At 41.2% G+C, this 22,121-nt stretch overlaps 1 protein-coding gene across 1 annotated transcript in view; it reads right to left on the reverse strand.

Moving 5' to 3' along the window:
- Positions 1-22,121, reverse strand: part of Cryl1 (crystallin lambda 1) — a 150,175-nt gene that overhangs the window by 121,171 nt on the left and 6,883 nt on the right. Inside the window, exon 2 of the mRNA XM_070003165.1 lies at positions 14,781-14,888. Within this exon, the coding sequence (XP_069859266.1) occupies positions 14,781-14,888 (108 nt within the window). The remainder of the gene's footprint in view (positions 1-14,780; positions 14,889-22,121) is intronic.

Genomic DNA, 22,121 nt, shown 5'->3' on the forward strand with positions numbered 1-22,121 from the left:
TCATATTAGTCAATATCGCTGTGCAGTTCTAAACAATCTATAGTCAAATGAGTACAGCATGAACTAAGAGTGTTTGCACTTATGAAAATAGTACAATGAAACCTGATGCTATTGTTTGGGGGAAAGGAGAAGGGTAAAAGAGGAGCAGGGGGTGAGACTGACTAGGATATATTGTAAACATGTTTGGAGACTTACCAATGAACCCTCTCTGGCATAACTAATTTTTTTAAGCTAAAAATAAGGAGGGGGAGTGTGGAGCCTGGTGTGAGGTGGGTCACGCCTATAATCTGCTTGGGAGGCTGAGATCTGAGGATTGTGGCTCCCAGTCCAGAGACTCTTATCTCCAATTAATGACAAAAAAGCCAGAAATGGAAAGGTGGCTCAAATGACAGAGCACCAACCTTGAGTGAAAAAACTAAGGGACAGGACCCAGTCTCTTAGTTCAAGCCCCGGAAACAGCACAAAAAGAAGGAAAAGAAAAAGGTATGTGTCTCTGTTTCAGTCCAATTTTATTTTTTGAATGTTCCTAGAAAGCAGGGAATGGGCTGACAGCTTGAAATTACTTCCTACAGAAGCAGCTGGATGCTTGTAGAAAGAAAACCAATAATACTTCCAGGTCCTAAAACCAGGAACCCAGCCAAGGCCTGTTAACCAGTGTCTCCCATCATGTTCCTGGGCTTGGTCATTTAGGCCGGGTTTCACCAGGCTTGCTCACAGCTGTGGCCAGCTGGGTTGGTTGGGAGTTACTAGTCCAGGCTGACTTCACTCAGCTGTATTGCAGCTAGTGATGGGAATGCTGGGGTACAAGGAGGTGCTAAAGATATTGCTGGAGGGGGTGCTGCTGGAGGGCACCTGGTCTTGCTGTGACTGCCTGGTGATATTGAACTGATTGAGGAGGGCCAGGAAAAGTTCCCAACAACAAGGGAGGGTGTCTTAGTGCATGGCAGCTTCCTGGCTTTCTGCTGAGTCATGATGGCTAATACTCTATTGGCAGTTCAAGGCTATGGCCAAGTCCGGGGTCAGGAGATAAGAGTAGAAAAGTTGCATTGCACTGGGAATGGAGGTGCCCGGCTGTAATCCCAGTATTTGGGGGGCTATAGTGGGAGAATCATGAATTCCCAGTCAGCCTGGGCTACCTAGCCACACCTTGTCTCAAAAAAACAAAAACCAACAAAAAATCCTATTAAAAGAGGTCAGTAGATAGAGAAGAGAGAAATTCATGAACATTTTATAGTCCACAATTTACAATTCCAGTTATCCTGGCATGTGGGTATGTAGGACAACTAAAAGTAAATTTCAGAAGAGGAATACAGAATCAGGTACAGTGGCTCATAATAACTACACAAGAGGCTGAGATCTGAGGGTTGTGGTTCAAACCCAGCCTGAAGAAAGTCCATGAGATTCTTATCTCTCACCTACCAAAAAGCTGAAGTAGAGCTGTGGCTCCCTTAACTCTGAGTGAAAAGCTAAGGGACAGACAGTGCTTAGCTCTGAGTTCAAGCCCCAGGACTAGCACAAAGAGAGATAGAAGAGAGAGGGGAGGGAGGGAGAGAAAGAGACAAGAGACAGAGAACAGATCAATACAGAAAAATCTACACAGAGAGTTCCAAGTAGAATTTAGGGAGGGCAAAAAGAAAGGTAGCAGGTCAAAAACAAAGCAATGCCTAAGTCCAGCACTAAGCTGAATTACTTAGGAGTAAGTGATTTGCCTCAGAGATCACTTCTGGTGGTTTATTAACTCCTGGCCTAGATAAAAAGCTGAGTTATTTTCAGAGGAATCTGAACACTAGAGTGACCATCTGCACAGAATGGAGAAATGGCAGGAGAGACTGAAACAAGGGAGTAGGAGACCCAAAGACAATGATTTCAGACTGGAACCTAAGTTGTACAAGGCAGCTTATGTACACAGCCTGTGCCAGGGGGTGGGGTGGGAGGGTGGCTCATGTGCTATATGGAAATGAGACTGGCTGCTAATTGTAAGAAATCAAACAACCACATCCATGGGTCATATCACAACTTTCTTTACTTGGTTTCTGTTTTTTCTGTTTATAATGCTTCTTTTACTCTCTGAAAATCTTTTACATGAAACCTAATCCATGTTAACCCTGGCACACAATGCACAAAAAGGAAGTTGTGAGGATCAGCTCTTGCACAATGAGATGTAAGTAGGCTGTGTTTTAAGTTTCTCATTACACCACCCTTATGAAAAGATTGGTCTTGGATGACAACTTAACCATTTTTTTGGTATGGTTGAGGGTCTTGCTCTCTCACTTGGCTTTTTGACTCGAGTTCAAAGCTGGTGCTCTAGCACTTGAGTCACAGTTCTTCTGGCTTTTTTCTGGTTAATTGGAGATAAGTCTCAGAGACTTTCCTGCCCAGTCTGGCTTCAAACCTCAATTCTCAGATCTAAGCTTCCTGAGTAGCTAAGATTACAAGCATGAGCTTACCAACACTCCACAATTTATTCATTTTCCAAAGTCACTGAGTCCCCTGGCAGCATATGTTGGGTGACAATTCCTTAATTTTTTTTTTGGTCAGTAGTGGGGCTTGACCTCTGGGCCTAGGCACTGTCCCTGAGCTCTTCAGCTCAAGGCTAGTACTCTACCACTTGAGCCACAGCACCAGTTTTCTAGTGGCTAATTAGAGATAAGAGTCTCATGGACTTTCCTGCCCAGGCTGGCTTTGAACCCCGATCCTCAGATCTCAGCCTGCTGAGTAGCTAGAATTACGGGCGTGAGCCACCAGCGCCCAGCTTTCATGTCTTAATATTGAACAAAAATCAACTTCACCCAGTTTACATTCACTTTTACAAATTTTAAGTTAATATTTACTACTTCTACTATTTAAGAGGAGTAGTTGTTACAGTGTGATGCATACCTGAAATCCCAGAACTCAGGAGGCTGAGGCAAGAGGATTATATTTATGTTGGTGAGAATGTAAACTGGTTCAACCACTCTGGAAAGCAGTATAAAGGTTCTCAAAAGACTAAACATAGAACTCCTCTATGATCTAGCAATTCCACTCCTGAGCATTTCCCAAATGACCACAGACAAGGCCACACTAAAGCTACCAGCACAACTATGTTCATTGCAGCATTATTTACCATAGCTAAGATATAGAACCAACCCAGATGCCCCTCAGTAGATGAACAGATCAAGAAAATGTGGTATATATACACAGAATAGACATATACAACAGAAGTCTATGCTTCCATCAGAAAGGATGAAACGGCCCCATTCATAAAGAAATGGAAAGACTTGGAAAAAATCATGTTAAGTGAAGTAAGCCAGACCCAAAGAAACATAGGCTCCATGGTTTCCCTCATTGGTATAGAATAGTCCTATCAGAGAATCACAATAGCTCAATAGTTATGTACATATGACTAGATAAAATGATGCTAATCAAAATGAAGGCCAAGATATTAAACAAGAGGATTTTTGAGGGTCTTTTTGTTTTTGTTTTGCTTTTGTTTAATGTACTATGTAAATTTATTCCTTAATTTTTCTCTCTTTGGTTTATCTAGTGTTGTCAATGTTTTTTATTTTAGTACCTTGTATCTTGTATATATTTTTATCTGATTTGAGAAAGGGAAGGGGTATAACAAAATGGTAAGACACAAGGACAAAGGTTGAACCAATGCAATCACAAAACATTATGTTAGAAATTATTACAACTTGGGGCTGGGAAGGTGGCTCAGTGGTAGAGTGCTTGCCTTGCATGCCTGAGGCCCTGGGTTCGATTCCTCAGCACCACATAAGCAAAAAGAAAAAACCCGCAAGTGGAGCTGTGGCTCAAGTGGTAGAGCACTCTAGCCTGAAGAGCTGAGGGACAGCGCCCAGGCCCAGAGTTCATGCCCCACAACCGGACCCAAAAAAAAAAATGATTACAACTTGAGGGGGGGGAGAGGAGGCGAGGGATGTGGGAGAAAAAGGGAAGGGGATAACAATGTTCCACAAAAAATGTACTCATTATCTTACTTATGTAACTAACTCCTCTATACATCACCCTTACAATAAAAGAAAAAGAAAAAAAGAGGATGTGAGTTTAAGGCCAGGCTAGGCTACATAGCAAGATCCTGTCTCCAAAATCCAAGGGCTGCTGGTAGCTCATAAGGGTACCAGTAGCTCTCATCTGCAATCTTACCTATTCAGGAAATTGAGATCTGAGGAATGAGATTTGAAGCCAGCCAGGAAGTCTATGAGACTCTAATCTCCAAGTAAGCAGCAAAAGGCTAGAAGTAGAGGCATGGCTCAAATGGTAGAGTACCAGCCTTGAGCAGAAAAGCCGAGCAAGAGGTTCAGGGTTCAAGCCCCAGTACTGACACTTGTGCACACACATGCATGCACGTACACGCACGCATAGCACAAGAGCTGGTATATATCACAGTAATAATGTCCTGGTTTGATCCCCAGTACAGTATTTAGACAGATAGGTAGGTAGGTATGTAGATAGATAGATATAGACAAATAGAGAGAGGGAGAGAGAGATGTATATATATGAATATGTATGGGTAAGTGGATAGATGAAAGGAGGGAAGGATGGATAGATGCTAGATTAGATGTGTTTATGCAGATATGTATAGACAGATATATAGATAGGGATAGACAGATAATGGAAGGATGGATATATGGATAAATTGTGTGTGCATGTGAATATGTATGCATAAATAGAATAAAGATGATAGAAGGACAGATGTATATGTGTATATGCATATATATGCATATGTGCATATGTATAGATGGACAGATAGATATGTATATATTTGCATATGTACAGTACTTTATAATTTAAAACATACATAAGAATTTCTAAGGATTTGTTGGGCTGGGAAGGTGGTTCTGTGGTAGAATGTTTACCTTGCATGCATGGGCACTGGGTTCGCTTCCTCAGCACCACATAAGCAGAAAAAGTCAGAAGCGGTGCTGTGGCTCAAGTGGTAAAGTGCTCCCCTTGAGCTGAAGAGCTGAGGAACAGCATCCAGGCCCAGAGTTCAGGCCCACAACCAACAACAACAAAAAAGAATTTCTAAGGATTTCTAGAGAAATTTTAACTAAAAATCACCCTATAGGAAGTGAGCCAAACTGAAAGGACAAGACAGACAGTAGGTAAAATGTTTATGAGATAGGTACAGAATGATTTGCCTTTGGAGATTCCTGACTTACAAACTAAAGCTTAGACCTAGACATAGGAAACTCATTTGGCTCTTACTTGTGCATTCCTAATGGCTAACACAGGGAAATGTTCCACACAGCGTGTGGAAGATGAGGGACACTAAGAACACAACTCACAGGTAATGTCCTGATGGTAGTCACAACCTACAACCACAGCCTACCAAACAGAGTCAGAAAAGAGGCCCAACTGTTCCAGTGGCTCATGCCACTAATCCTAGCTACTCAGTAGGCTGAGATCTGAGGATCACTATTCAAACTCAGCCTGTCAGAAAAGTATGGGTGTCTCTTTTCACCAACTGACCACCAAAAAGCCAGAAGTCAATCTCTGGCTCAAGCGATAGAACACCAGCCTTCTGCAAAAGCTAAAGGACAATGTCCAGCCTTAGTTCAAAGCCCTGTACCAGCATAAAATAAATAAACGAATTTTAAAAAGGAAGGAAGGAAGTCTTCTTAATTTATTTTTTTTGGGGGGGGGTCCGGTTATGGGGCCTGAACTCTGGGCCTGGGCGCTGTCCCTCAGCTCTCTTCAGCTCAAGGCTAGCGCTCTACCACTTGAGCCACAGCACCACTTCCGGCTTTTTTCTTTTTGCTTATATGGTGCTGAGGAATCAAACCCTGGGCCTCAGGCTTGCAAGACAAGCACTCTACCACTGAGCCACCTTCCCAGCCCCTGTCTTCTTAATTTAGTAAAGTTGAGCAACAGTTGTTCATGTCTGTAATCCTCAGGAAGCTGAGATCTGAGATTCAAAGCTTGAAGCCAGCCCAAGCAGGAAAGTCCCTAAAATTCTTATCCCAAATTTATCACCAAAAAGCTTGAAGTGGAGCTGTGGTTCAAGTGGTAGAACATGAGCCTTGAACAAAAAAAGCTCAGGGACTGAGTACAAACTCCAGTACTGGCCAAATAAAAAAACACAGCAAAGTAGTAGGATGATAATAGGAAAATACATGATTGCCAAAGTTCACAATTGATCCATGAAAGTATTATTAAAACACAGTTACGCCCATTTGTTTATGGATTATGGACTTTATTTTACAACCACAAGTTGAGACAAACACCATAAAACCCTAAATCATAAAATATTCATTATAGACTTAAACAAAATGTTGGCCAACTCTAGAGCTTACATGGGGATGCTCAAAACCTGACTAGAGGGCAGGGAAGGTGGCTTAATAGTAGAGTGCTTGCCTTGCATGCATGAGGCCCTAGGTTTGATTCCTCAGCACCACATAAGCAGAAAAAGCCAAAAGTAGTGCTGTGGCTCAAGTGATAGAGTGCTAACCTTGAGCTGGAGAGCTGAGGGATAACGCCCAGGCAGGCCCAGAGTTCAGGCCTACGACGGACCAAAACAAAAAACAAAAAAAAACAAAAACAAAAAAAACCTGACTAGACCAGAGGCTCAATTCTTCTCCTTGGCCTGCCCCCTTCCAATACTAGGCCAGATCTGTCACTTAGATCCAAAGCCATCAACCACAAATATGATCACCAAAAACAGTACCAAGTCTGAACCTGTTGAAAAGGGAAGCTTCAGCTGTTTTAATTGTTCCTAAATTAAATTTTACCTCGAGACTCTATGAAGACTTCTTTCCATATTATGGTTAGACAGAATCACTGAATAATTTACAAAAATCACTGGATCCTACACAAAACTATTTTTATGCATCAGGAAGTCATAGCAACTAAGGAAAAAAAATTAAGGTTCCACATTTAACCAAGAATATGTGTTTGATTTTTTTTGAAAAAGAACTTGGAGCTGAAGTATAGCTGAATGGTAGAACGTATGCTCAGCAGAGAGAGAGAAAGAGAGAGAAAGAAGGAAGGAAGGAAGGAAGGAAGGAAGGAAGGAAGGAAGGAAGGAAGGAAGGAAGGAAGGAAGGAAAAAGGGAGGGAGAGAGGGAAGGAGGCAGGGAGGGAGGGAGGGAAGGGAGGTTAGGAAGGAAGGAAGGAAGGAAAGAAAGAAGGAAGGAAGGACTCCCAGAAGATATACAGAAGGCAAAACAGCACATGAAAAGATTCTCTAGATCATGCCAGTATCAAATACAACCATGAGATACCATTATACACCTATATAACTGAACTTCAGAACACTGACAACAGTAAATGCTGGAAGGGAGAAGCAACAGAAACTCACTTATTGCTGGTGGGTCTGTGAAGTGGTACAGCCATTCTGAAGACAGTTCAGTGGTTCATTACAAAGTAAGACATATTAATCACATTCAATCTGATGACTGTAATCCTTAGAATTTACTCAAAGGAGTAGAAAATATTTCCACACAAGAATCTGCAATGAATATTTATGGCAACTTTAGTCATAATTCCAAAATTTAGAAACAACCAAGATGTCTTTTGCTAGGTAAGTAGATAAAGTGTGGTACCCCTAGGAAATGGAATATAATCCAATGCTAAAATGTCAGAAACTAAGCCACGTACAGGTAATCCTAGCTACTCAGGACCGAGATCTGAGGATCGAGGTTCAAAGCCAGCCCAAGCAGGAAAGTTCATGAGACTCTTATCTCCAATTAACCACCAGAAAACAGGAAGTGGCACTGTGGCTCAAGTGGTAGAGCGCTAGCCTTGAGCTGAAGAGCTGAAGGATAACGCCCAGGCCCAGAGTTCAAGCCCCACAACTGACCAAAAAAAAAAAAAAAAAGCTCATGGATAGTGCTTAAGCCCTGAGTCCAAGCCCAAGGACTGGCACATATGCATGTGCACACACTTAGACACATACACACATACACAAATGTGAACAGACAGGGGAAAATGCTTATTACCAAGTGAAAGAATTCAATCTGAAATAACTACAAACTTCAATTATTTAACATTATTACTCTAATTAGTTAACATTCTGGAAAAAGCCGATCCATAAAAAAGATTAGTGGCTGTCAGGAGTTAGGGGAACAGGAATAATAAATAGACAGAGAACAAAGGATTGTTAAGACAGTGAAACTATTCTGCACGGCATCAGAAAGATGGATATGTCAGTATATATTATCTAAACCACATCATATAATACTAGGAGTGAAACACTAATGTCCACTATGGACTTTACAACAATACCACTATGAGTTATTATTGTATTTCATCTATTAGAATAAATGTAGCCCTGGGGGGGGGAATGTTCAAAGTGAGGGACATTGTGTATTTTTAAGATGTAAGTCTGTGGGAAATCTTATCTACCATGCTTTCTGTTTACTCACCAGAGCTTAAATGTGCCCACACATAGAAGGCACTAAAATAGATAAATATCAATCTGTTATCTAGATATCTATTTTGATATCTATCTACACATACATAGATATATAAATATATATATATATATGTATCTATAGATGTGTGTGTAAGAGAGAAAGGGGAGGGAGGGGGGAAAGAGAAAAAGACTACTGAGGCTTGAATTTTAGGGCCTAGGTACAGCTTTTCATTCAAGGCTAGTGCTCTACCACAGCTCCAATTCCGGCTTTTGGCTGGTTAATTGAAGATAAAAATCTCTCAAATTTGTCTACCCAGGCTGGTTTTGAATCATGATTCTCAGATCTCAGCCTCCTGAGTAGCTAGGATTACAGGGATGAGTCACTGACACCTGGCTCAGTTATATTTTTTAAACAAATTACAAATAAGTAAGAAAACTTTTAAAATTTAAAGCCCCCCAACAGTGTAGAAGGCCACAGTGAAGGACATTGGTGCTCTACTCAAAGCCCTTTGGATCCTTTCCACAGTTTTGGAGTGCTTATCGTTTAGAGGTTCATACCTATGCCTTCCCAAAGTACCCTCTGCACTCAGAGCAGAGCTGGAAATGCCTACAGCTTCATTTCAGGCTCTTTGCTCATTAGAGATAAAGAGTCTCAAGAATTTTGCTGCCCCAGCTGGCTTCAGGCTTCAAACTATGATCCTCAGATCTCAACCTTTTTAGCCTATAAGCAGCTAGGGTTACAGTGTTGAGTCACTGGTGCTGGCTAGCAGTATTTTTTTTAAGCAAGGAAAATGATAAATACAAATGTAGGATATTTGCTACCTTTGATGAGAGCAGAGCAAAGGGATGAGATCCAAAAGGTACACCCAAAGTTTTTTAATATTTAACATCTTTAACTGAATGGTAGAGTCACGGATATTCACCGCATTATTATCCTTCCTAATGTTACATAAATGGTATATTCTTTTGTATATGAAAAAATATGACCTTAACAGTAGTATCTAATGAATCCAACGCTGGAGATGAATAATACATTTTTAACCGCTCAAAGGTTTTCATTCAAAATCATGGTAATGATATCTGCCTCAGGGTTTATATACTGGGAGTATTAGATTTGGGCTGACGAGGAAGCTTAGGGGTAGAATATTTGCCCAACAGGTATAAAACCCTGGGTTGTATCTCCAGAATTTAACAGAATTTATTTTTTGTAGGTATGAACTCTGGGCCTGGGTGCTGTCCCTCAACTCTTCTGTTCAGGGTAGCACTGTACCACACAGCACCACTTCCAGCCTTTTCTGTTTATGTGGTGCTAAGGAATTGAACCCAGGGCCTCATGCATGTGAGGCAAGCACTCTACCACTGAGCCACCTTCCAGACCAATTTAACAGAAATTTAAATTTTAAATTTAAATCTATAAGACAAAATGTAAAAGATTACTAAGTGATACCATCCTTGGGCATCTACCCAGAATATTATGTCTAGAAACAGTAAAGGCATTTGCATACCCATGTTCATTGCTGCACTATTCACCATAGTCAAGTATGGAAACAGCCCAGATGCCCTACAACAGATGAGTGGATCAAGAAAATGTGTGTATGCCAAGTACCAATGGCTCAAACCTGTAATCCTACCTACTCAGGAGTCTGAGATATGAGGATCATGGTTCAAAGCCAGCCATGGCAGGAAAGCCCATGAGACTCTTACCTCCAATTAACCACCAGAAAACCAGAAGTGGCGCTGTGGCTCAAGTGGCAGAACGCTCACCTTGAGCCGAAGAGCTCAGGGATAGCGCCCATACCCAGAGTTCAAGCCCTACAACTGACAAAAAGCAGGAAAAAGAAAGGTAGAAGGAAAGGAAGAAAGAAAGAAAGAAAAAGAAAGAAAGAAAGAAAGAAAGAAAGAAAGAAAGAAAGAAAGAAAGAAAGAAAGAAAAAAGAAAGAAAGAAAGAAAGAAAGAAAGAAAGAAAGAAAGAAGGAAGGAAGGAAGGAAGAAAGAAAGAAAGAAAGAAAGAAAGAAAGAAAGGAGGAAAGAAAGAAGGAAAGAAAGAAAAATGTGTGTGCGTCTGTGTGTGTGTATGTATGTTTATACGAACATACATACATATAGTAGAATTTTACTCCTCTATCAGAAAGAATAATATGTCATTTTCAGGGAAATGGGTGGACCCCAAAAAATCATGTTAAGTGAAGTCAGTCTCAGAAAGGCAAATAGCACATATTTTCTCTCATATGTGGAAGTTAGATCTAAAATATAAACATACATGAAAGCATATGCAAGATTATATATGAATATACACTCAAATTGACTAAGGACTGGATAGTTGGGAGGAATACAATGGTATTAACTCCTCTAAACAGTGTGTGCACAAACTGTTTAACAATACCAGGAAGTGGAAGCATGTTTACTAGGAGGGGGAGGGGCAGAGAGGAGAGGTAGATGAATGGGGAGAGGAAGAGTGAGCAAATGCAGTCATTACATTCAATGTATTCTATATAAAAGTTGAGCTGTATAACTTGAGGGTAGGGATGGGATTGAGAGACATGGGAGAGAATGGTGAAAGGGGTATCGCTGATAAAGATGAATTGTACTCATAATCTGACTTGTTGAATTAAGACCCCCTTGTGTGACTTTTTTGTTGTTGTTGTTCGTAGGGCTTGAACTCTGGGCCTGGGCTCTGTCCCTGAGCTCTTCAGCTCAAGGCTAGCACTCTAACACTTGAGCCAAGTGCCACTTGGCACTTTTCTAGGCTCAAGCTCTAAATTTATAAAACAATAAAGTCTAACTACAGTAAATCATTTCTTAATGTCTATACCTTAATTTCAATATATATATAAGTACTTTTCTAAAAGTAATCTTAGATAAAGTAAGCATATTTTTGTTACAAAAAAAAAAAAAGGCAAATTAGCCGGGCACTGGTGGCTCACGCCTATAATCCTAGCTACTGAGGAGGCTGAGATCTGAGGATTACGGTTCAAAGCCAGTCCAGGCAGAAAAAGTGTGTGAGACTCTTCCAGAAAACTGGAAGCAGTGCTGTGGCTCAAGTGGTAGAGCACTTGCCTTGAGCTAAAGAGCACAGGGACAGCGCCCAGGCCCAGAGTTCAAGCCCCATAACCAACCAAAAATAAAAATAAAAAAGGCAAATTCAATTTATATATTCATGATAACCATCAAGAAAAGAAACAACAAATACTGGTGAGGATGTGGAGGATAAAGGAACCCTCATACACTACTAGTAGGAATACAAACTAGTACAATCACTATAGAAATCAGTATGGAAATTCCACAAAAAAAAAAAAAAAACTAACAATATATCTACCTTATAACCTGACATGCCACTACTGGGCATACACCTGAAAGAGTGTGAATTAATATATAAGAAAGATAGATCAGCCGGGCGCTGGTGGCTCACGCCTGTAATCCTAGCTACTCAGGAGGCTGAGATCTGAGGATTGCGGTTCAAAGCCAGCCCGGGCAGGAAAGACCGTGAGACTCCTATCTCCAATAAACCACCAGAAAACCGGAAGTGGCGCTGTAGCTCAAGTGGTAGAGCACTCGCCTTGAGCTGAAGAGCTGAGGGACAGCGCCCAGGCCCAGAGTTCAAGCCCCACGACTGACAAAAAAAAAAAAAAAAAAAAGAAAGATAGATCTGAATACTCATGTTTATTGCTGCATTGTTCACAAACAGTGAAATCATCCCAGATACCCAACAACAGATGAATGGATAAATAAAATTTTATATATATATATATATATACATATATAATGAAATATTACATAGCTGTAAAGAAAAATGAAATCATGTCATCTGCAAGAAGGCGCATGGAACTGAAGAACATGTTGAATGAGGTAAGCTAAGCTCAAAAGGCCAGATATCATGTACAATATCATATGTGAAAGACCTAAAAAACTTACATATTCATGGTATGTACATACATAGGTATGTATGCATATATATATATGTATATAGGTATATACACACAAAGAACATAATTCTAACTATGGGACTATGTATATAGATAAGAAAAGGAAGATGGAACATAGATTATTTCCAAATATAATATAACTGAATGAAGATGACATAAGGAACCTCAATGAAACTGTTGATTAAAAAGGAATTAAGGAGACAGGGGAAGAGAAAGCAATAGAGACGGTTATTATAAGAAAAATGTAAGGTATGCATGTCAGAAATATTATAGTAAAAATCCTTGGTAAAATGTAATACCCTCTAAAAAAAATAAATGACAGACAAGAAAAATTCAGAGAGAAGGAAGGACACCAGCAGAAGGGAGGAGGGCTAATGAAAAGAGTGAATAAGGCTAAATATGATCAAATTCGTTTATTTGTGTATATGAAAACAGGACAATAAAACCTGTTGGAACTGTTTTAAGAAGGGAAGTAGGTTAAGAAAGAGTGAAGGAAAGATGAGGTGTTAGGGCTATATTACTTACATATATGGAAATGTCACAATGAAACTCCCTTTTACAAAAATTTATTTTAAAAAATTTATTTTTATTTTGTGAAACTCCCTTTGCACAACTAATAGATGCTAATTTTAAAACAAATCATATATTCATGGATATCCTTCAAAGAAAGACAATACATAGTAAAGCCAAGCCACATATAAGATGGTCAGAGTTTTCTCAGTGATGATCTACGTAGAATGTCCACGCACAAGGAACTGTTGTGTTGGAAGTGTGGTTTCCCTTCCTTCCAGTCCTTTACCCTTGGCCTTTGTCTTCGGGTTCCATTCATTTTTTTCTTTCTTTTTTTTTTGGGGGGGGGGGGTCCAGTTGTGGGGACTGAACTCTGGGCCTGGGTGCTGTCCCTCAGCTCTTCAGCTCAAGGCTAGCGCTCTACCACTTGAGCCACAGCGCCACTTCCGACTTTTTTCTTTTTGCTTATGTGGTGCTGAGGAATCGAACCCAGGGCCTCTGGCATGCAAGGCAAGTGCTCTACCACTGAACCACCTTCCCAGCCCTCCATTCATTTTTCTATCACTATGAATATCATCCCTAATTCTCAGTCAACATGTGTGTGTGCACACACGCCCGTGCATATGCATGCATATGTGTGTATATGTGCATATGTATATACATGTATGCATATGTGTGCACATGCATGTACTGGTACTGAGGCATGAACTCAGGACCTGAAAGCTGTTTCATTAGCTTTTTCGCTCAAATCTGGCACTTTACCACTTGAACCACCATTCCACTTCCATCCGTTTTTTTTTTTTGCTGGTTAATTGGAGATAAGAGTCTCACAGACTTTCTTTCCCCAGCTGCCTTCCAACCTCAGTCCTCAGATCTCAGCTTCCTGAGTAGCTAGGCTTACAGCTGTGAATCCATGACACTAGGAACAATTCCTCTTATCTTAGATCGTTAGTACAATTGCCACAGGGACTGACACCTGTAAAAGTACTCCAGTTCTATCTCATGTAAGTACTACTACTCTAACTTGGGTCCTGCCAACATTAGATCAATAGGTGAAGACAAAGACTTGGAGGTCTGTTCCTAAAAAGCAATTCCTCTAGCCAGGGAGATGGTGGCTCACATCTGCAATCCTGTAATTCTAGCAACTTAGTAGGTTAAGACCTGAGGATCCCGGCTGAGGCCAGACTGGACAGAAAAATCCATGGGACTATTATCTCCAGTTAACCAGCAATAAAGCTAATAGTGAAGGTGTGGCTCAAGTGATAGAACATCAGCCTTGTGCAAAAAGACAAGCAAAAGCCTAAGGCCCTGAGTTCAAACCCCAGTAGTAGCACACACAAAAAAAGTTAATGAATAGAAAATAAGTAGAATACATAGAACAATTCCTGGAAATCCAGAAGAAAAAAAGTAAATATATCAAATAGAAAGGGATGAAAGCCTGGACAAAGTAGTTAAACTGAACATGTAGTTAAAACCAGATGAAGCCAGTACTGATGGCTGACTGAGAATTGAAGTTTCAGGTTTGAACTCAGAAGAATAAAATCCGTGAGACTCATCTCCAATTAAACAGCAAAAGAAGCTGGAAGTGGAGGTATAGTTCAAGTTGTAGCCTTAAGTAAAAAAGCCAAGCAAGAACACAAGGCCCTTGAATTCAAGACCCAGTATAGGCACAAAAATAAAAAGCAATGCCCAACTTATGCAGTTCTAGTTCCACCTGCTGATGCAGGCTCCAGCCTTCCATGACCCCTTATGTGAAGTCTAGCATCTTGTTGGGAATTGAAGCCTAACATTCCCATTCAGATAGTCTACTCCCCGCTGTATTTTCTCAATCCAAAGGGGCCATTCCCTACAGTCCAAATTCATGGCCTTTATCATCCCAGAGGTACTGCACAAGCTGTCTAGTAAAAATGGCCAATCTTTATAGTTCTTGAGGATCAGATACAATAAAATAAAATAAAATAAAAACAAAAGAGGGCATCAGCCAGCCTACCTGATGTTTTCCAAGGCATTCGTTATCTGCTGTTGTTCAATATCATAGAGTTTCACCTTGAAGCCTCCACTGGCAAACAACATAGCCCAGTTTCGCCCAATGAGTCCGCTAAGGGAGAGAAAATGAAGACAAGATTCAAGTTAATTCAATAATCAATCTGCTTTTTCTTCTTATCTAAAGCAGGGCAGCAGTGGGTTACACCTCTGAGCTGTTCAAGAGACTAAGATCTCAGGATCACGGTTTAAAGCCAGTTGGGCAGAAAGTCCATGAGACTCTTATCTCTCCAATTAAACACCAAACAGTTGGAAGTAGACCTGTGGCTCAAGTGGCAGTATGCCAGTCTTGAGTGAAAAAGCCAAGCAAGAATGTAGGGCCCTGTGCTTAAGACCCAGTACTTACACACATATACATACATATATGTTCTCCCTCTCTCTCTCTCTCTTTCACACACACACACACACACACACACACACACACACACACAATTATAAGGCATCCCGCTCTTGGGTTGGGATGCAGTCAGTGGTACAGCACTTATCTAGGATGCATAAAGTCCTGGATTCCATCCCAAACATTCTCTCTCTCTCTCTCTCTCTCTCTCTCTCTCTCTCTCTCTCTCTCTCTCTCTCTCTCTCTCTCTCTCTCTCACACACACACACACACACACACACACACACAGCATATTGCCAGGCACTGGTGACTCATGCCTATAATTCTAGCTACTCAAAAGGCTGAGCGTTGATGATCATAGATCAAAAACAGTTGGAAAGTCCATGAGTCTTGTCTCTAAAGGCAGAAGTGAAGATGTGGCTCAAGTAGTAGAGTTCCAGCCTTGAACAAAATGCTAAGGGATAGCACCCAGGCCTTGAGTTCAAGCCCCAGGTTCAGCACAAGAAAAGAGGGGTGGAAGGAAGCACTTTTTTTGTTTGTTTTTTGTCAGTCATGGGTCTTGAACTCTAGGTCTGGGCGTTGTCCCTGAGCTCTTCAGCTCAATGCAAGCATTCTACCACTTGAGCTACATCACCATTTCCAGTTTTCTGGTGCTTAATTGGAAATAAGAGTCTCATGGACTTTCCTGCCTGAGCTGGCTTTGAATCTGGATCCTTGTATCTCAGCCTCCTGAGTAGCTAGGATTACAAGCATGAGCCACTGACGCTCAGCTGAAAAGTACGTATTTTTAATAAGTCTATTTACTTAAAACGTTGCCTCTTCCTACTGAGGAACTCCTAAGCCCAACTCTAGTATCAGCACTAATATTCCATGAAAGCACAGTGGTGTACCGGGTAATCACATGATGTACTCACAATCTGAAACAGAACACTACAGTGTAGAGGCAAAAGAGCAGCATCTCTGCTCCTAAATTCCGAAGATTATAGGCTTGAGCCACCTGGATTTGATTTTTTTTAATAGTAGCTGTCATTTTATTTATTCATTTTTATTATCTTTAAGTAGCTGTACAAAGAAGTTGCCATTTAACAAAGCAGTTTATGAATACAACGTATCTTCATCAATGTTACCCCTTACCCTACTTGGTAATTTTGTGAATAAAGTGGGCAGGCTTACTGTATTTTTGCTCCCTATTCTGTAATGTTTCACTCTTCCATAATAAATACAAAATGTATGTTTCACATTGTTAGCCCAATGAGCTTCCTTCCCATGGCTTAGCATGCTCCTTCCCCCTTCTACAGCTTGGCATGATCCCTTTCTAGGCAACACTATGCCCATTTAGTAAAGGCAGTAAATAATCAGCCTCCAACCCCCCTTTTACCTTGAGATGGCACTCTTCTGGGGCAGCTACCAACATATAAGGCAGCAAGAGCCCCTTAGAGTGGCCTTCAGGTCTTAGCAGCTGCAGAGTCCCTTATCTACTACTTGGGCAGCAGCCATGAATCCTAGTCTGCCATGATAAAGCCCCTGGTCCCCATGTCCCACATCAGGGTCTCCGCCCCCTTGTCCCCTAGCCCCTCTTAGGCTCAGTAGGTTATATAGGTCACCCCAGACAATAGCTGCAGCTTCTTCTCACTCCTTGCTTGTGAGAAGGGGTCTTACCAGTCCCCTTTGCTGGCAATAAATCTTTCTTCGTTCTCTGTACCTGGATGTCTGTGTGGTTTTCTGGCAAAAGTCTACTAATATAGCACACATACTTATGGATTTTAATTAAATTCTGTAGGAGTGCACTGATGGATACAATATATTCCAGCCATATAAATTACTATCAAATAAACATTAAAATGCTGTTATTGAGAGTATTGGATACAGTTCAAGCATTCAATCTTCAGTGGCTCTAATACTGGATAGCAATGGTGTATGGTCATTCCCCTATATCCACACATCAAAGATACATGGGGAAGACATGCACAGACTGTGCTAGTCATTGTTATTTTGTAAATAACTATTTACACTACACTAGAATTATTCATTATTGACAGATGATTTAAAGTATACAACAGGATATGTATAGGTGCTATGTAAACACTACATTTTTCTAGGATTTGAACTAGGATTTGAACTCAGGGCTTAGCACTTCCCAGTCAGGCACTCTACCACTTGAGCCATACCTTAGACCTTTTTGCTGCCATTGTTTCTTCAATAGAGTTTGATTTTTTGCCCTGGCCCGCCTGAATCACAATCCTATTTCTGCTTTCCATATAGGTAGGATGACCTACCTATTTATTTGTTGACATGGGATCTCAGGAACCTTTTGCCCAGGCTGACTTCCAACCTTGATCCTGCTGATCTCAACCTCTAGAGTAGCAAGGATTACAGGCAAGAGCTACCACACTAACAAATTTTTATATAAGGGTCTTGAGCATCAGATTTTTATATCCTGGAAGGTCCTGAAACCAATCTTCTAAGGATACATTTGGACAACTTGGTAAAAAACATTCCTACTGGGCTGTGGTAGAGTGTTTGCCTTGCATACATGAGACCCTGGGTTCGATTCCTCAGCACCCCATAAGCAAAAAGAAAAAAGGCAGAAGTGGCACTGTAGCTCAAAGTGCTAAAACGCTAGCCTTGAGCTGAAGAGCTGAGGAATAGTGCCCAGGCACAGAGTTCAGGCCCCAGGACCAACAAAAAAAATTCCTACTGTCTCAGAAAGTTCTATTGGACTTAACTCTGCTCATTGGTATATAAATCACTCAAGAAGTATCTGTCTATAAGGCCCTGTCATACCAAAATCCATCTCATCCCTTAAAAAAAAAATCACCGTGTCACCGGACAAAGGAGGTTTAGTGAGGCTCCCCTTTTTTTTTTTTTTTAATTGTATTTTATTTTATTTGAGAACATACTGTACAGGGGGGCTACAATTACATGGGCAGGATAATGCATACATTTCTTACCAAGCATTGCAGCCTCCTCCTTTGTTTACCCTTCACTTCCCTTCCCCGCCTCCCCCTCCCCCCACCCAATTTTACCCCCCTCCCCCCACCCAATTATACCCCCCTCCCCCCCCCCCCACACCGACATTGTAAAGCTGGTTTTGACATGACATTTTGTTCTTCTCATTGTTGCAACAGGTCCACCCGAATCCTTAAACGACTTGTTTGTCCCCATCTCCTCCACATGTTATACTGACATCAAATATAGTGAAAGCGGGGGTTACACTGTGGGGGAGGGACATACAAAGCAACAAAGAAATAATCTTATAAATGCGTTAGAAACACATGCATGAAAGAAACGAAAACATTAAAATACATATTTAAGGGTTCATTTTCCTAACATCACATTATCTGACCTTTTCCGCTTGACTCATACCTATACTAGATATTGCAAATAAGGGAAACCATGGGACCTATGCTTCTTTGGGCCTGGCTTACTTCACTTTAGTGAGGCTCCCCTTTAAATATAGGAATTCTTCACTTAGGGTCCTTGACTTCAAACGCAGAATAAGAATTTCTGGACAAGTCACAATGGGAGGAAAACTTGGCAGAGCTTTATTAAGTAAACAAGCAAGGAAACAGAAAAAAAAAGCAGACAAACAGAAGGGCAGGGGCACTCTCTAGCAGAGTATGGGTGCTCTCATAGGGACACAAAAACACAGATACAAATACACAGAAGGACACACCCAGAGAGATACACAGCTCCTTGGGCTGTTGGGTATTTATAGGGTAAAGACAGGGGGGTCTGGTAAGTTATGCAAAGCTAGATGCTTTGTCTTTGCTTTAACTACACCTAGTGTTATTCTTTCTCTGAGTTTCTCTGAGGTAAGAATGCATCCTGCTAAAAAATAGAACCTTATCCTAGAAACAAGTAGATCCCCTGCTATTTCCATTTTGGGGCATCCTGCAGGCAGCTGTGAATTTTTGGGTGAAAAATACATCCCTCAGGAAAGAATGCATTCAGGTGCCTCTCTTTGAAGCAGAGATACAATTTAAGTTTCTAAATACCATATTTCTGAGTTGCCTTCACCAGGCCTTAGCTTCCTTGAGTTATCCTGCTTCATTTCCCCCCAAATGACTTTTGTTTCCCTTAATCTTAAGGGAAGTACATCTCCTGTATTTGCTGTTAGCTGACTACCTCATTTTTCCTAGTCTATCCGGCTTCAACAGGAAACTGTTCTCTGGCCTCCTTAGCTTTTTTTTTCATTACAAGACTCCAACTACATACACTATGAGCAAGAAGCAGTTGCTGAAGAAAAGGGATCTGAAGGAAGTAATTAACTCATTGCCTAACTCATTCCATTTTGTCCACTTGGATTCTATTTTTGTCTCTAATATTTCCTCTTCCCCTCCCTGCTTCACTCCCTTTACCCCCCCTTCCCTTTCCCCTCTCCCCAGCCTTTCCCTCTCTAATTCTACCAGTCTCTCCCTCCCCCCCCCCCCAGAAACAACAGGCATAATAATAGCTTTTAAACAAGATTCAAATCTACCCCCAGGCAGCAAGGACTTACTTTCCCATCTTGAACTCAATGACCTATGGGAGGATAATGATCAACCAGAACACACTTGGGGAAATACTGTTGAATTAGGTCCAACTCTTGCTCAGCTGCAAATCTTTCAGTTTAAACCTAAAGCTCAGGTCAATACCCAGGAGGATGGACTTGGGAGTTCCTCAGAACAAATCTTGTTCTCTTAGCAAAAGGAAAGAAATGTAAATATCACCTGATGTGGAAGAAATAGTTGTATTGTCAAAGCTTATAGAATTCACAAACTTTATAGACCATGATAATACCAATTTGCCTTGTGAAGGTTAAAAAGTGTTTGAGACTTTAACTAGTATCACTATTCCATAATACTGTAAAATATGTGAAATATGTAATCACCTAATCTCAATAAAAAAAATTAAATCTCCTTTTTCTGTCCTTCACCACTACTCATTTAATGGATTCCTTGGGACAGGTGGGCAAGTATAGTCTGTTTGTATAAGCATTATGCCTACCTATGGTCCTCAGCTCCACCCTGAGCCCCTCCCTGCCCTAGAGTTCCTGCCCTACAGCTGGCCCCTCCCTCTCTCAGCCCAGACCCACCTGAACTCAAGTCTACCTCACTTCCTACCTACCCCCCCACCCCCCATCCCCCTACCCACCCCCGCTGCTATCTATAGCGGAGGCTGCCATGTGCTCTCTCCGGGGAAATATGGCTCCTCTAATAAACCTTGTGCTAATCTTTCTCCTGTGCCTGCCCTTTCTTAAAACACCAGCAATAACTCCTGGAATTATTTTTATTGTAAGGTTACAGTAGTATATTTAGTATATTCTTTCTATAATAACTCATCAGTATTTGTTTATATCTCTGGACTTTCCTACTTGTATAATCCATAAACTTTATTTTTTTTGTCGGTAGTGGGTTGTGAACTCTGGGCATGGGCTCTGTCCCTAAGCTCTTCAACTCAAGGTGAGTGCTCTACCACTTGAGTCACAGGGCCACTTCTGGTTTTCTGGTGGTTAATTGGAGGTAAGAGTCTCATGGACTTTTCTGCCTAGGCTGGCTTTGAAGCACTATCCTTAGATCTCAGCCTTCCTTATAGCTAGGATTACAGGCATGAGCCACTGGCGTCTGGCCATAAACATTTTTTTAAAGAAACTTTTCCTCCTTTCTACTCTTTGGTTTAAAAAAGTACTTGGCTCATTCAAAATACTGTTCATTTAAACCAGTAAAGGCCTCTACCCACATATTGATCAGGTCTGAGCCTACAGCAAGCAAGGCAGCATACCCAAGTAAGTACTGGTGCTTCTCACATCCTAGGTCTTCTACCCTGTGAAAGAGAAAAGTAAGGAAGAGGGGCAGATTCAGATTCAGGAAAGAAGTTGGCCTGTGGTACAAAGGTAGAAGGGTAGGGCTTTTCCTTTGAACTGTAACCACAGAAGGAATTAGTCTCATAAAGCAAATCTCCAGCTTTATCTACATTTTGAATGCAGGAGTGTTGGACAGAGATTTTTGGTAGTGGTGGTTTTCGTTTGGGGCAGTACTGGGAATCAAACCAAGGGCTTCATGCAAGCCAGACAAGTACTCTGTACTGAGGTACCCCTCCTTACCACACACATACGCACACACACACACAGACATTTTATTTAAAAAATTATGATCTCATTATGTAGCTCAGGCTAGCCTAGAGCTCCCAATCCCCCTAATTTGAGTCTAAGTGCTGAGATTAAGACATGTACCACCATGCTCAGTCTTCATTTATTTTTACTCTTTTAAAGCTAACAGAAGATCCAATTATTACATGTCTTGTATTTGTGGCTCACATTATTTTTCTAATAGGTAGGGTTGAACAATTATTTAGTGTTAAGTATCAGGACTGGAACTCAGAACTTAGATCCTTAGATCTAAGAATTGAGGTTCAAAGCCAACCCTAACAGATAAAACTGTAATTCTTATCTCCAATTAGCCAATATTAGCCCTGAAGCCTCCTGCCTCAAGGCTTAACGTGCCCTTTCCCTAGGCAACACTACACTAGGCCCATGTAGTAAAGGCAGCAAATGAACAGCCCTTACCACCCTTTCCTGAGAAAGCATCCTGTTGGGATAGCTATGACCATTTAAGGCAGTGAGATCCCCCAAATCCCAGAGGTTATAAAAGGTCACCTGAGACAATAGCCCCCACTTCTCACATCCTCTCACCTGAAGAGATGGGGTCTTTCTTGAAGGAACCATTACTGACAATAAACCTTTCCTTTCTTCTTTCTACCTGGATGTCCAAGTAGTTTCTGGCTGAGTCTAATTTACTCTTGGTTTTCTAGATGAGTCTAATTTACTCTAACAGCCTACAAAAGCTGGAAGCAGAAACATGGCTTTAGTGGTAGTAAACTAGCCCTGAGTGCTCAGCCCAGCAACAGCTTAGAGGCCCTGAGGTCAAGCCTTTATTACACACACACACACACACACACACACACACACAC

This window comes from Dipodomys merriami, unplaced genomic scaffold (genome assembly GCF_024711535.1).
Source record: "Dipodomys merriami isolate MVZ:Mamm:240054 unplaced genomic scaffold, mDipMer1.0.p SCAF_6, whole genome shotgun sequence".
Classification (NCBI taxonomy): Eukaryota; Metazoa; Chordata; class Mammalia; order Rodentia; family Heteromyidae; genus Dipodomys; species Dipodomys merriami.